We start from the raw sequence: 12,767 nt of genomic DNA on the forward strand, positions 1-12,767 counted from the left end.
CATACTTTTTAGTTATCTATTGATGTTTTTTTATATAGTAGTAATTGATTTAAGAAATACAAACAAAAGGAGGTTTACATTTGCCAGAAATCAACCAGGTTAAGCTCCAGCTCCCTGTGACCACATTCAGTTTATTTTGGTCAAATCTCTCTGTAATTTATAGTTTGCTAATGTTCTATATGTTTGCTAAATATGCAATATGCTTCTTCTCATGTAATGCATTGGGACACCTCTTGCCATCTGTCCGTTTGTCTCAAATTAGTTCCAACACTCGACTCAGTGCCACTACAGTTTTCCTCCCACTTGGACCAACTGTCTCCAGCGGGTGCCCAGGCCCACAAGCCCCTTAGCAGAACCCGTTCAGAACCCCTCCCGCAAAGCCCCAGGATGCTTCACTCACACCTCCTCCAACAGCACCACAATACGCAACTACTGGAGCGATTAAAACAACAGACTCACCTCGGAAAGGTAAGCGTGCTCTTTACACTTTTGGGGTAATGTCAGTGTAGTCAATTTCAAATAGAGAAATCACACGAAAGTTAGTTTACGTGAAAATCTGCCTCTTTTTTTCTTTTCTTCCATTCCCAAAAGTGATGATTATCGGGCAACAAATTGACAGCCTCTTTTTTTCGTCCATTCCCAAAAGTGATGATTTAAAGTCAGAGTTCTGAGAAAAAAAGGCCGAATTCTCACTTTAAATTCAGAAATTGGGAATGCTCACTTGAAGGTTTCTCAGAATTCTGACTTTAAAGTGAACATTTCTTAGTGCCACCCAATGGAAACTAGGCATTTGTGCCACTGATGTTAGAATCCCGAGAAAAGTTGCCAAATAATGGTTAAGTTAGTACATAACTTACAATACTGAACCAAACTGGTCTGCTTGGTGAAAATGGGCCTAACCATGATACCAATAATTTGTCAATGGAGAATTCAAACTCAATTAATTTTTTGTTGAGCAAAACCCGTTTGTACGCTGAGGTAAAGCCCTTAAGAGTGTGTAAATAATGTGTTGCAAAGTATCCATCTCAGATCCAAAATGAATTCGGGTTCTGTGTGAGGCCCCTTTTTAGCTGTACATGAGCACAGTGAATTGGAACTAGAGTTTATGATATTTACCAAGGAATTTGAACCTGTTCACTGATATCCTCCATATTAATAACATTAATAAATGTTATGCAACATTCATAATTATTTGACAATTCCTTTAATCATGAAAGACCAATAACTTTGCCAGTCTGTTGTACTACATGTGTTTGACATATTACATGTGTGGGTGTGTGTGGGGATTTTTGTGTATGCATCCAGCTTATGTCCAAGTCCAGCGAGAAACCCAGACTGCATCAGATCCCTTCCGAGGACATGGACTCAGAAGATGGTGGAGCGACGTCGCCACCGGAGCCAGCCTATCAGAGCAGACTGAGGCCAGATTCTCTAAGGGAGACGGATCGAGCAACATCCAATAGTCAAGAGCAGATCAACCTGCAACATGCACTCATACTCAATCAGGTTGGTGTGTTAAAGTTGTAGTTATTACAAGCTAGGGAAACTTGACATACAAAACTTACAGTATGTCCTCCATAGCTGTTATTCAGTTGACTGTCCTCGTGATGGCAGTATTATCCGCTTCTAAGTGGCATAGACTCAACAGTGGTTGAATGAGGTTTAATTTGGACCCAAACGTAATTCTAATCATTCTACATTTGACTTTACATGCTTATTTTTTTAAGTCAGGTCACATAAACCTTAGCTGGTTGTTTTTTTGTTTTTTCCTGTACTTGCTGCATCTTTTAGCCACAGTTTATTAGTAGTCATTGATTGCATCACTGGCATCCAGACTCTTGCTTTAAAAGTAAAGACAAAAGGGAATATTCATCTCAGTAATAACTCTATTGTAGTGGACAGACAATTTGGAAGTGGATCACAGTCATATTAGGTCTCGGAGGATCATATGTGATGAACAAAAAGCATGGAATAAAATGATTCCCCTTTGTCAGGGATCGAACTACGGTTTTAAAATGCTGGAATAAAACAAAGTTAATGTTTCTCTTTTAAAAAAAAAACAAAACATTTTTGTAGCACTTTGAGATTCTATGCAATGTAAAGTGCAATATAAATATCGTTTATTATTATTATTCAAGGCAATTTTAGCACAATTCATTTATGCAAACAAAAGCTCTACAGCTAACTGTGTGTGACATTAAAAAACAAGCCATAAAACTCTTAACTGTAATAAAAAAATTTGGTTGCGTTTTGGCAATTCTGTTCTAGTTAGATCATCGTCATCACCATTTGTCTTGGACTTGTCGTCATGGATACCCCTTGTGAAAAGGAGCACACAAACAAAAATACAAAGACAGGCTAGGAAAATTGGATGATGGCAAATTACTTTGTCTAAAACTTATGTGGGATATACTTCCTCGTACGTCTTGTCATGTCTTAACTGCTCTTGTGTTTCATAGTCACTACTGTGGGAACAACAGAAGCAGCTGCAGCAGTTACATCGACAGATGGAGACGCTGGCCGTGCCGATGCTTCGTAGCGGCGGAGGCGGTGCGGTCTGTGGCGCGTTGGGTATGCACCGGCCTCTATCACGTACACAGTCGTCCCCGGCCTCTACATCTCTCACTCTGCCCGAAAAACCTCTGAGCCTAACTGGGCAGGAGTCAAGCAGCAAATCCCGCTTCACCACTGGTGAGTGGCACATTAGGGTTTTCCTGTGTGTGTGTTTTCCTGCTAGCTCTCAAATGTCACAACCAAAACCTTATTGGAACCTAACCAACCAAACAGGCCCAGTGACCACTGAGACACTTTTGCCTGTGCAGGTCTGGTGTATGATTCTCAAATGTTAAAGCACCAGTGTGCCTGCGGAGACAACAGCAGCCACCCAGAGCATGCTGGGAGAATACAGAGCATCTGGTCTCGACTACAGGAGAGGGGCCTGAGGGGGCAGTGTGAGGTATGAGTCAAGACACACGCATGCACACACTGACTCATTAGCGCTTGTTGTTGTCCAGAAAGTGATACTTTTTTTTTTAAGTGATTAACATTAAACCGTTTTGACCGAAGTTGTTTTTTCCCCAGAGATTGAATTATACATTGAAGCTGGCAACGTCCTTCATAGTGCACGACTGAGTTAGTATTACGTCTAACAATCGCCCTCCTTGTGTTGTCGCAGAGCATTCGTGGTCGTAAGGCAACTTTGGAAGAGCTGCAGTCTGTCCATACGGAGCGTCATGTTTTGCTCTACGGCACCAACCCGCTCAACAGGCTCAAACTGGACAACCGTAAACTGGCAGGTAAACTATTTATTTTCTGCTCCTCACCACGTTTTGACCCTAAACTGTTTGCTGGCCAATCGCAGGACACAAATAAATAAATGATGATTCGCCCTCACAAATAACATTTCTCTCATGTTTTTAAATAAACCTATTTTTTGTAGTTATTTCAAGTCAACATCTGTAATTTTCTACTTGCATGGTTTCCGAAAAATATTGAAAATTGGATGGTAATATTTGACTGATAATCTGTTCTTTCCTCAGGAATTCTCTCTCAAAGGATGTTTGTCATGTTACCGTGTGGAGGTGTTGGGGTAAGTTTAAAACATAGTTGCTCTAACGTTGTACATTCTCTGTGGCGACCAAATGAAATATTTTACATTATTTTCCGTGGAATGGACTGCAAAGAAAAATTCAAAAGATTACTTTTTAGAACTGCAGCAAATGTTTCCTTGACAACCTGACCATGAAAACCATGAAAGCAAACATGTCACAAGTACAGATAGGTTCTGATATTGAGTCAGATGGACAATAATTCAATTTAGTAAACAATAATGTGAAAATTAAAATAGAAAAAAACCCAAAAATTTTTAACAGTTGTGAGCTTTCAAAAACGGCTAGGTACTGTTGTCAGACCTTCTGTGCTCATTTTGTCTATTTTCAAAGGGAGCATGTTGTATTGCTTCAAGGTTTTCATGTCATTATTGGTTAATTTCTTTTTACACTTGTGTGCGAATTATCATTCACAAAAATATTATACACCCAACATGTTTGGAAAATATTATAGTACGACTCTTTACCGTGAATTTTGTCTCTCTTTGCTATTAAGCAACAACAATATTTATCATCCTCTTTCTTTTAATGTGCTCAACTGAAACAATCATCTTGAGTATGTGTTTATCATACCTAAAAAATGGAAAATATAGTTTGGCACAACTGAAAAAGTACTGCAGGAACTTGTTAATTAAGGTGCTTGAATTTAACCTTGAGAAGGGTCTAAGAGGTCTGATGGATAGTCATGCGTGACCATTGATTTGTTATCTTGTTGTCATTTGTGCTCCAGGTTGACAACGACACCATCTGGAATGAGTCGCACACATCCACGGCGGCACGCATGGCCGCCGGCAGTGTTGTTGAGCTGGCTGTCAGAGTGGCCAAGGGTGAGCTGAAGGTGAGCATTTTTTTAAACCTTTGTTGTTATTCGTATTATTAGGCAAGCCAGTTTTATATTTCATAGCGCATTTCACACACAAGGTACCTCAATGTGCTGTTTTTATAAGATAATCTAATTCATCCCCTCTTTTCCAAACAGAATGGCTTTGCTGTGGTCAGACCACCAGGGCACCATGCGGACCCCTCCAACCCAATGTAAGTTTCTATGGGGTTGAGTCCTTGATTGTTAAGATAAACATTATGAAGACAGTTAAATTTCAGAGTCACGTCAAACCACTGCAATCTTTCCACGCCATTATCTTCTACTCAAGCCGGCAATCTGTTTTCACAGGGGTTTTTGCTACTTCAATTCGGTAGCAGTTGCCGCCAAACAACTCCAACAAAAGCTCAGTGTGAGCAAAATCCTTATTGTTGATTGGGTAAGATCACCACCTTTGCTTTATGTTCCACTTCAGAGTTTATTAATCGTCTTTAAAAATGTTTTTCGATCCCAGGATGTTCACCATGGTAACGGGACCCAGGAAATTTTTTATAGTGACCCAAGCGTCCTCTACATGTCTTTGCATCGCTATGATCATGGCAATTTCTTCCCTGGCAGTGGATCACCTGCTGAAGTAGGTGGCATATCTTGGCCGATTGTCCATTACATTTCTATTCTAACAAAATGTTTATCACAACAGGTTGGCTTAGGTGCCGGGGAGGGTTTCAACGTGAATGTGGCATGGACAGGAGGTCTGGACCCTCCCACGGGGGATGCAGAGTACCTTGCTGCATTCAGGTAGGAAAACCACTTCTGATTCTTACAAACAAGACAATGTGTACTGTATGTACAAAAGAAACAAGATTACTTGCTCAGAAAATCCAAACGAAACAATTAAGTGAAGCAAAATTCAAATGCACGCGCTGAATGACCTTCTACGGCCTCGTCCTTTTTGTTAGCACATATGGGTGTGTGTGTTTGTTTTTATTACAGTATGGGAATGCACAGTTTATCTCTGTGTCTATGAGCTCATGTTGTTCGTCTGCATGCAGTCATGACAGCAGCATGTGTTTATGTGTGTGTGTGTGTGTGTGTGTGTGTGTGTACAAAGATGATGATTGGGGGGGGGGGGTTGGAGTCTCCAAAGTCCCCAGGCAGAATAATGAAGGTAAATGGATCCCAGATGGACTGTTTTCCTCTTTTCCTCCATGTTGTCAATGACGTGAGGAGAGTGACAGGCCTCTAATAGAAAACAGACTCGCTCACTCTGCCTTTGAACTTTGCCGACTGCGCTGAGCTCAAGTCGAGTCTCGCCAACAGCCCTCCTCCACTCTTCCCAAAATGTTCGGACAATGGAAACCTTCAACCTTTTTCACAGGCACAGAGCAACAATCAAACCTTAGTGTTGCTCTCAGGTGCTTGCTTTTGCACCACTCTATAGAATGAAACGGTTTTGTCCGCACGATTTGGAATGTGCTCTTGGGTTAGTTGTTCTTTGGCGGTGCTGGAGCAGGCGCTGCTCACTGACTTGGGACATGGAAGGTCAAAACATCAGGCAGAACTAGATGGAAGCTATACAAACAAGATACAAGGATTGTGGGTTGAGAGGGGATTTCAACAGTTGGTGACTAAACCTTTGTTAATTCAAATGAAAGGGAGCCTACTCATGCTCTCAGAGCATACAGCACACACAGGTTGTGAATATTGTGAAAATGCTGCTGTTCTCGAACAATAATCTTGCACTGTAAAAGTTAAAACATAAAAAGCATTTTTTTTACCGTTTCATTCATCATTATCTTCAATGATTCAAGTATTATTCATTTGCTCTTCTGCCAGGAAATTTGGGTTGATCAATATTCCTTCTCACCAACGATATGGTTCATTTGATAAAGGAAAATGTCATTTTGTGTATATAAGCGACATCATATTTGGTAATTACTTAATTACTTATTCATAATTTAATCTTCTCTCTTTTCTTTGTTTTGAATGCAATGGTGAGCTGAAGTTCAAGTTAGCTTCTATTTTCTCTCAATCACTATTGCATAAAATGTCATTCCTGCTTGGAGAGCAAGTCAAGAAAACAACGTCCGACTTTAAGCAGTAGCTAGTACTCGGTTCCCTGTTGCTCATGTGCTCAGCGCTTGTATTAATAGACACCAAGCATTTTGCACATCTTGTTCAGACTATGTCATATTTTGCGTCAAAGTCACGTGTTAAGAAGTCTTGCCAAACGACACGTTGGCTACATGCCCCTCAACTGACGCAGAGCCAAATTTGTGTGACTTTTTGCATCCGCAGGACTGTGATGATGCCCATTGCCCAGGAATTTGCCCCGGATGTCGTTCTGGTCTCCGCTGGGTTTGACGCTGCCGAGGGCAACCCCGCACCTCTCGGAGGGTACAAAGTCTCTGCCAAATGTAAGCAAGGCTTCTCACCACAACACTCTTTGCCAAGCAACTTTAAATTCTGGCCTCTTGAGAGGTATTAATAGATTATTATACCTCCTGTCAAGTTTAGTCTGAAAAGCAGGAGTTGTGTGTTCAAGCATCCCTGACTGCATCTCTGATGTGACCATAATTACAGTGACTACTTTTGGCATCGTGCAGCGGGAGGTCAAAATATATACTTGTCTAAAACAAATATTGGGAAGTGTTGTAAAGTTGACGTCAAGACAGCAAGGCCAACGTCACTTTGGTTTAGTTACTAGATCTCATCAATATTTGTGTGTGCTGTATCTCATAGGTTTCAGCTTCCTGACTCGCCAGCTGATGTCTTTAGCTGGGGGCCGTCTGGTTTTGTCCCTGGAGGGAGGTCATGACCTCACAGCCATTTGCGATGCATCAGAAGCCTGTGTCAGTGCGCTTCTCGGTGCACAGGTGAGGCATGCTGGGTAATGGTGTTCTTTAAGAAAAAAAAAAAAATCGCCACATGCAACCACTTGACTCTGAATTGTCCGTGAGGTTTTTTGCCTAATTTGGATTCCTAAATGTTGACTAAACAAGTTCCTGATGTATTTCCCCCTCTTTTGTGTCCTCTTTGTCCCGTAGGACCCATTATCAGAAGAGGTTCTGATGCAGAAACCAAATGATAACGCTATCCGCTCCTTGCAGACGGTCATACAAATTCAAAGTAAGCAATCCTTTATTATTTATACTTTCATTTGTTAGTATCCTGACTTACGCATTTCATTTTTGGGGTGGGGTGGGGGGGGTACAACAGACGCCAGTAAAAGTTAACCAGCAGAAAGTGAACAAATCTTAAGCGGGGCTAGGGCTTACTAGAAATTGTCTTTATACCGTTTCAAGTTGAAGTTTAAACATCAAATTAATTCACGCATTGTCTTTAACCAAAACAATTTCCAAAACATGCTCGCTTAATGCTAGCACAAAATGCACTAGACACTGTTAGATACACTGTTGTTACTCTTGGCCACAAACATGTTGACAGACAATTCAACAATACTCACAGGCATTTATTATTTATCCTCTGCGTAAATCGGCTGATATTACGGCAGTCGATTGAGTCACTCGGTTGTGAAGCACTTCTTTTTTTCTTAAGAACGTCTGTTGTACACTGCCCTCTGGTGGCGTAACGTGCACAGTAGACACAATGTAAATGAGCATCGCAGCGGTTTCATTCTTCACTTTTAATTATGACTGTATCACACCGTACAGAAATTCCCTGGTTATAGCCGCAAACAATAATATAAAATATAAAATAATAATGCTATGTGAAATAAAGTTATTTTATATAATAGAACAATAATAAGCACAAATAAAAGAAAATATTATTTATAAATAGCATCTGTACTAATGTCCCAATCACCATCCACTGCGTGATTCAGTTATTTATCTATGTATGTTGTGCGTTTCAGGTCAGTACTGGCAGAGTGTGAAAGCATACAGTGGCTCCGTGGCTCTGTCGTACCTCGCTGCTCAGAGACGAGACTGCGAGGAAACGGACGCCGTCAATGCTCTGGCCTCGCTCTCTGTGGGAGTTCTTTCCAGCGAGAGGTACTCGACTCATAACTCCTCAACATTTCGCAGTCATCAGGCGGTAACATCTAGTATGAGCAAACATTTAAACAACGCAATTAACTTCTTCAATATGACAAGGTACAAAAAAAAACATACACAAGATGTGAGGATAATAGTGTGCAACAATGGCATTGCTCCTTACCAAAGCACAAGTCCATCATTGTAAGCGTTTTCCCAAGTTACAAGCCGTCGCTTAGTGAAATGCTTTTTAAAGTGTGCTACAATAAATACCAGTGATAGTTTTATTCAAGTAGTACGCAAATGAATCAATGAGTCAAACTGTGCATTGTGTAATCAAGTAGCATCTACTTAAAAAAAAATCCAGTTAGGTACACTTAAGTACAGGCTATAAGCAAACCTCAGATACATCACCACTAGAAGGCGGCAAAGAACGACACAACATCCGCCCAGTATCACGTCTCACACAGTTTGCAAGCTCAGTCACAGGCTCACAGCACAAATTAAACTCAACACTTGAATGTATTTCCACCATAAACACTCATTCACCAAACCAATGTTCAATTCCTCCTAAATTAAGTCAACGATGTGAATAATTTGGCTTTAACTGTAAATCATTCCGTGGCAATGTGACAAGAGCTCCCAGAAATGACAGTCAATATTAAGACTGGTTGGAGTGACCACCCACTTCAACCAAGTTCAATAACAAGCATTTGGAAAAAGTGGATGATGATTTTATTATTTCTCAATGAATCTCTTGCACTCTTTCATATGGTCAGCTACTAGTGAATGCCCCTTTCCGACTGTATGACAGGTTTCAGTTAAAAATATTCACCAATAAGGTGGCACAGGCTCAAACACTGAAGACTGCCCCAAGTCGACATACCAAATTGCAGCGGTTGAACAGTGCGTCACTTGCCCTAGAAAAATTTACTGAAAGTGCACAAATGGAGCATTAGTCAACAGAAGAGTCGTCATAATTGCTTTTTTTTTGTGAATTTGCCATGGAGGACTTTAGAAGCGCTTGGGAAAAAAAAAATCCAGTCATTGTCACATTGCCATTTGTCCTTATCGACTCACAATGGTCAAAATGGCTTTAGATTTGCTGATTCCGTCTGAGATAGCAGCTCTCTTATGCAGATGCAAGTGTGAAATCTTTCACCTGATACACCAAAATCAATGTTTGAGTTCTAAAAAGCCAAATCTTGAAAAACAAGGTGCAGGGGTGATGATATGCGTCATTCGTCATTTGCGCTCCAGAGATTCCAGGAAAAGGTCCCTTAACAGGCTCCAGTATCCTCTTTTTTTTTTTTATAAATCATATATTATTCATGTGTGTGCATCATAAATTCATGATCAGTTTACAGCTAGTGAAAAGGGACTTTTCAAGGATGGATAATCCTCATTTGGAACCACACCACATTTCATGCGTTTGATGTAAAAAAAGTATCAGGAAGTGGGGAAATATCCTGGATCGGCACCTTTGCGTCCTCCCATCATACAGGCTCCTTGCGTTGCTCTTTTTTCACTTGCCCCCAAAGTAGTTGCATCTCCTTGGCAGAGCTCGCCAATCAGATTTTATGGAAGGAGAAAAAGAGGCTGACCTCCAGTTTTCTGTCTTTCTCGTAGCCTTCCGGATGAGCCAATGGAACATGACAGTGACTCCATGTGAGGGCTGGCCTCACTCAACTCCCCTTCAGGAACTAGACTGGCCCTACTTGTAGCACTGGATCTCCAGCACCGCGCACCAGCATGACAATGGGCGGCGGGGGCAACAAACAATCCATTCATCCATCCATTTTGCCTTGTGGCCACACAGACACACAAACGCGATATAAGCACCTCAACGCTGAGAACCACTCGGCGCCAACCTTGTGAAACCTCACCAAAGAGCAATACGAGATGTTTTATGAACTTGACTGACAATGAATTGTGCCTTTTGTACACTCACACACGCACCATTCAAGTTTCTCCTTCAAGCACTATGTTGCTGGCTTTCTCACCTCAACTTTGCCCTAACATTCGGACCAAGGACTGCGTCTATCGGAAGACTTTGGATTCCTCCCACTCCCGCTTCATGCCACTTTGACCCCTCCTCCAAGGACAAATAGAATGACTATGGAAAAAGTATGTAACATTTTGAGATTTAATAACGTCCTGACTGCAGTTTAACCACTATGTGACACAGCTGCAATCTTATTGAAAAAAAAAAAAAAAAGGGGCAAAAGTCCTTGTTGCTTAATTGCACTGTTCATTCGTTAATGTGAAGTGTGAAAAATTCCAAAGCCTGGTTAGAAAACGATGCTCCGATGCTCTTAATTTTGTTGTTTTTGTTTGAGGTAATTGAAAGCTACTTGCATTGATCTTTACCCTGCAATGTCTTATGACCTCCTAAGAACACCGATGAACCTAAATACCGTTGAACTTAATATTCCGCAAGGTTAAAGCGGCATTTGCTTTGACTGATGTAGCACGAGGGATGGAGTAGCGTTTCTCATTCCATCTCGCCAATATGGGAAATGTCATCCAAGTAGAAGTGCCTGCATAAAAATACCCAGCTTTTGGAAATCAGGGCTTTAATAGGAACAATAATGGGGACCATAATGTATACAAGGGCTGGGCATTTTTTTGACCTCATTTCCCATGGTGAGATTTAAATATTTATTAACTATTAGGTTTTTTTTTGTTTGTTTTTTATTGACAAGAACTTCTGTCTGTTCATTTCCATACCAGTGGTGTTTTGGGCAGACGTGCGCGCTCCATAGCTACCAGTGTTTCTGCTGGCTGCAGTATTCTAATTGAATTTCGTCTCATCTATGTTGCAATTTGTTATTTTCATAATCACAAAATTCTTGAAAACGAACTAAATGAATGAATTTCCCTATCCAAATTGTATACTGCTCTTATAATTCTGTGGATTTCTGAAGGACTCATACCTAGGAGGCTGATGTCCACATTTAGATTGGACTTTTGATGACGGTATAAAAATAAAAAAAATCTCAGGCCCAGAAAACAGTTTGGTAGTATTGTGCACAAAGGCAATGCACTGTATACATTTGACATTTTTTATGCATGTTTTTAAAACCTAAATCCTAATCTAACGAGTATAACCACTCGAGTCATGGTGTCATGTTGGCAAAATGTTGTCTTTTGTGGAGAGAAGGGCTTCTTTGGCACAAAATACAGTGTAGCAAGATTGAATCCTCTTGTTAATATTCATTTTTCTTCATAAAATTAGAAGTCACTTCAACTTGAGGAAAAAACATTTACATTGATAATGTGAAATATACATAATAGTATAATTCAACAAAAAAAAAAAAAAGACAATTCTCTACCGGATTAAAAAATGCTTAGTAGGCTGCTTGCTGCACCTCAGGACATAATTGCAATTAGCCTCATTTTGCCAGAAAATCAGTTTGGCAATTAGGATTGTAATATAGAGCCCAACTGTTTTTTTTTTTTAAACTCATCAGATTTCTGTTCACATTTGGAAGAGGCCTAATTCCAATTTTAAGATCTCCAATTCCATGCATTTTTTTGAAAATATGTCACTTGAATTCTGCAATGTAAATTAAGCCCAAGGCAGTACTTTTTCCTACTTGGGTTCATTTTAGTCTTCAAATTTTATGAAAAAAACTTAATGCAATGATCAAACATGTTGATTATGATATGGTATTTTATTACGAGCTTTTATTGGTTTCACTTCATCTGAGGTTTAATTTGATTTTGCAATTCCATGGTGGGATAAAATGCTCTCACGGGCCTTACGTTCGCCAGCCCTGTTTTAAACCAACGACCGTGTTGTTTTAGTGGCTCTTCCACAGTTTGTGGTGTTCATGAAGTAAATGTGTCTGCGTGCGTGTGTGTCTTCACGCACGTGTGTGTGTCTTCACGCACGTGTGTGTGTGTATGCGTGTTAGTGTGCATGTGTGTGTACTGTAATTGCAGTACCGTTGTGTGATCTGTTATCATATAAGCCCCAGTGGATGTTGTCTTATGCAGAGGCCAAAATAGCCTCCCTTCTTCTTAACTGCCTCTTTTGATGATGTCACGTGTACTCTTCTTATAAGAAATACACTGTAAATAGAATCTTCTAAGACCAAAATACACATTAGCTACGTGCCTTATTGCATTTAGTAGGTTTATGCGTATTGGTAACTGTTTAACTAACTGGACTTGCAGTCATACTGTTGAATTGGATTTTATGCTATCCTTTCCTAATGAGCTATACTGTTTGTGTTGTGTTTTCATCCAATTTCTTACCATATGTATGTATAGAAAGATTTTCTATTTTGTACTTTTGTCTTTTCCTCCTGATTAAAAAGAAATACTTATTGAAAATGA

The 12,767-nt window shown here is 40.2% G+C and overlaps 1 protein-coding gene across 3 annotated transcripts in view; it reads left to right on the plus strand.

Annotated features, from left to right (window-relative positions):
* The window catches only part of hdac7a (histone deacetylase 7a), a 43,447-nt gene that overhangs the window by 29,147 nt on the left and 1,533 nt on the right, over positions 1–12,767 (plus strand). For 2 of the 3 annotated variants that reach the window (XR_015067350.1, XR_015067351.1), the window contains exons 11-26: positions 263–468; positions 1,306–1,506; positions 2,460–2,691; positions 2,823–2,956; positions 3,176–3,296; positions 3,540–3,589; positions 4,339–4,446; positions 4,588–4,643; positions 4,780–4,867; positions 4,943–5,062; positions 5,129–5,226; positions 6,727–6,845; positions 7,171–7,304; positions 7,476–7,557; positions 8,303–8,441; positions 10,053–10,550. Coding sequence is in view for 1 of the 3 variants with exons in the window: in XM_085921437.1 (XP_085777563.1) it covers positions 263–468; positions 1,306–1,506; positions 2,460–2,691; positions 2,823–2,956; positions 3,176–3,296; positions 3,540–3,589; positions 4,339–4,446; positions 4,588–4,643; positions 4,780–4,867; positions 4,943–5,062; positions 5,129–5,226; positions 6,727–6,845; positions 7,171–7,304; positions 7,476–7,557; positions 8,303–8,441; positions 10,053–10,095 (1,931 nt within the window). In the remaining 2 variants the exon portion in view is untranslated. Of the gene's footprint in view, positions 1–262; positions 469–1,305; positions 1,507–2,459; positions 2,692–2,822; positions 2,957–3,175; positions 3,297–3,539; positions 3,590–4,338; positions 4,447–4,587; positions 4,644–4,779; positions 4,868–4,942; positions 5,063–5,128; positions 5,227–6,726; positions 6,846–7,170; positions 7,305–7,475; positions 7,558–8,302; positions 8,442–10,052; positions 12,743–12,767 lie in introns of those variants that run through there. The other variant, XM_085921437.1, reaches the window with a different exon arrangement.

This window comes from Syngnathus leptorhynchus, chromosome 1 (assembly GCF_054491065.1).
Source record: "Syngnathus leptorhynchus isolate UIUO chromosome 1, UIUO_Slep, whole genome shotgun sequence".
Taxonomy (NCBI): domain Eukaryota; kingdom Metazoa; phylum Chordata; class Actinopteri; order Syngnathiformes; family Syngnathidae; genus Syngnathus; species Syngnathus leptorhynchus.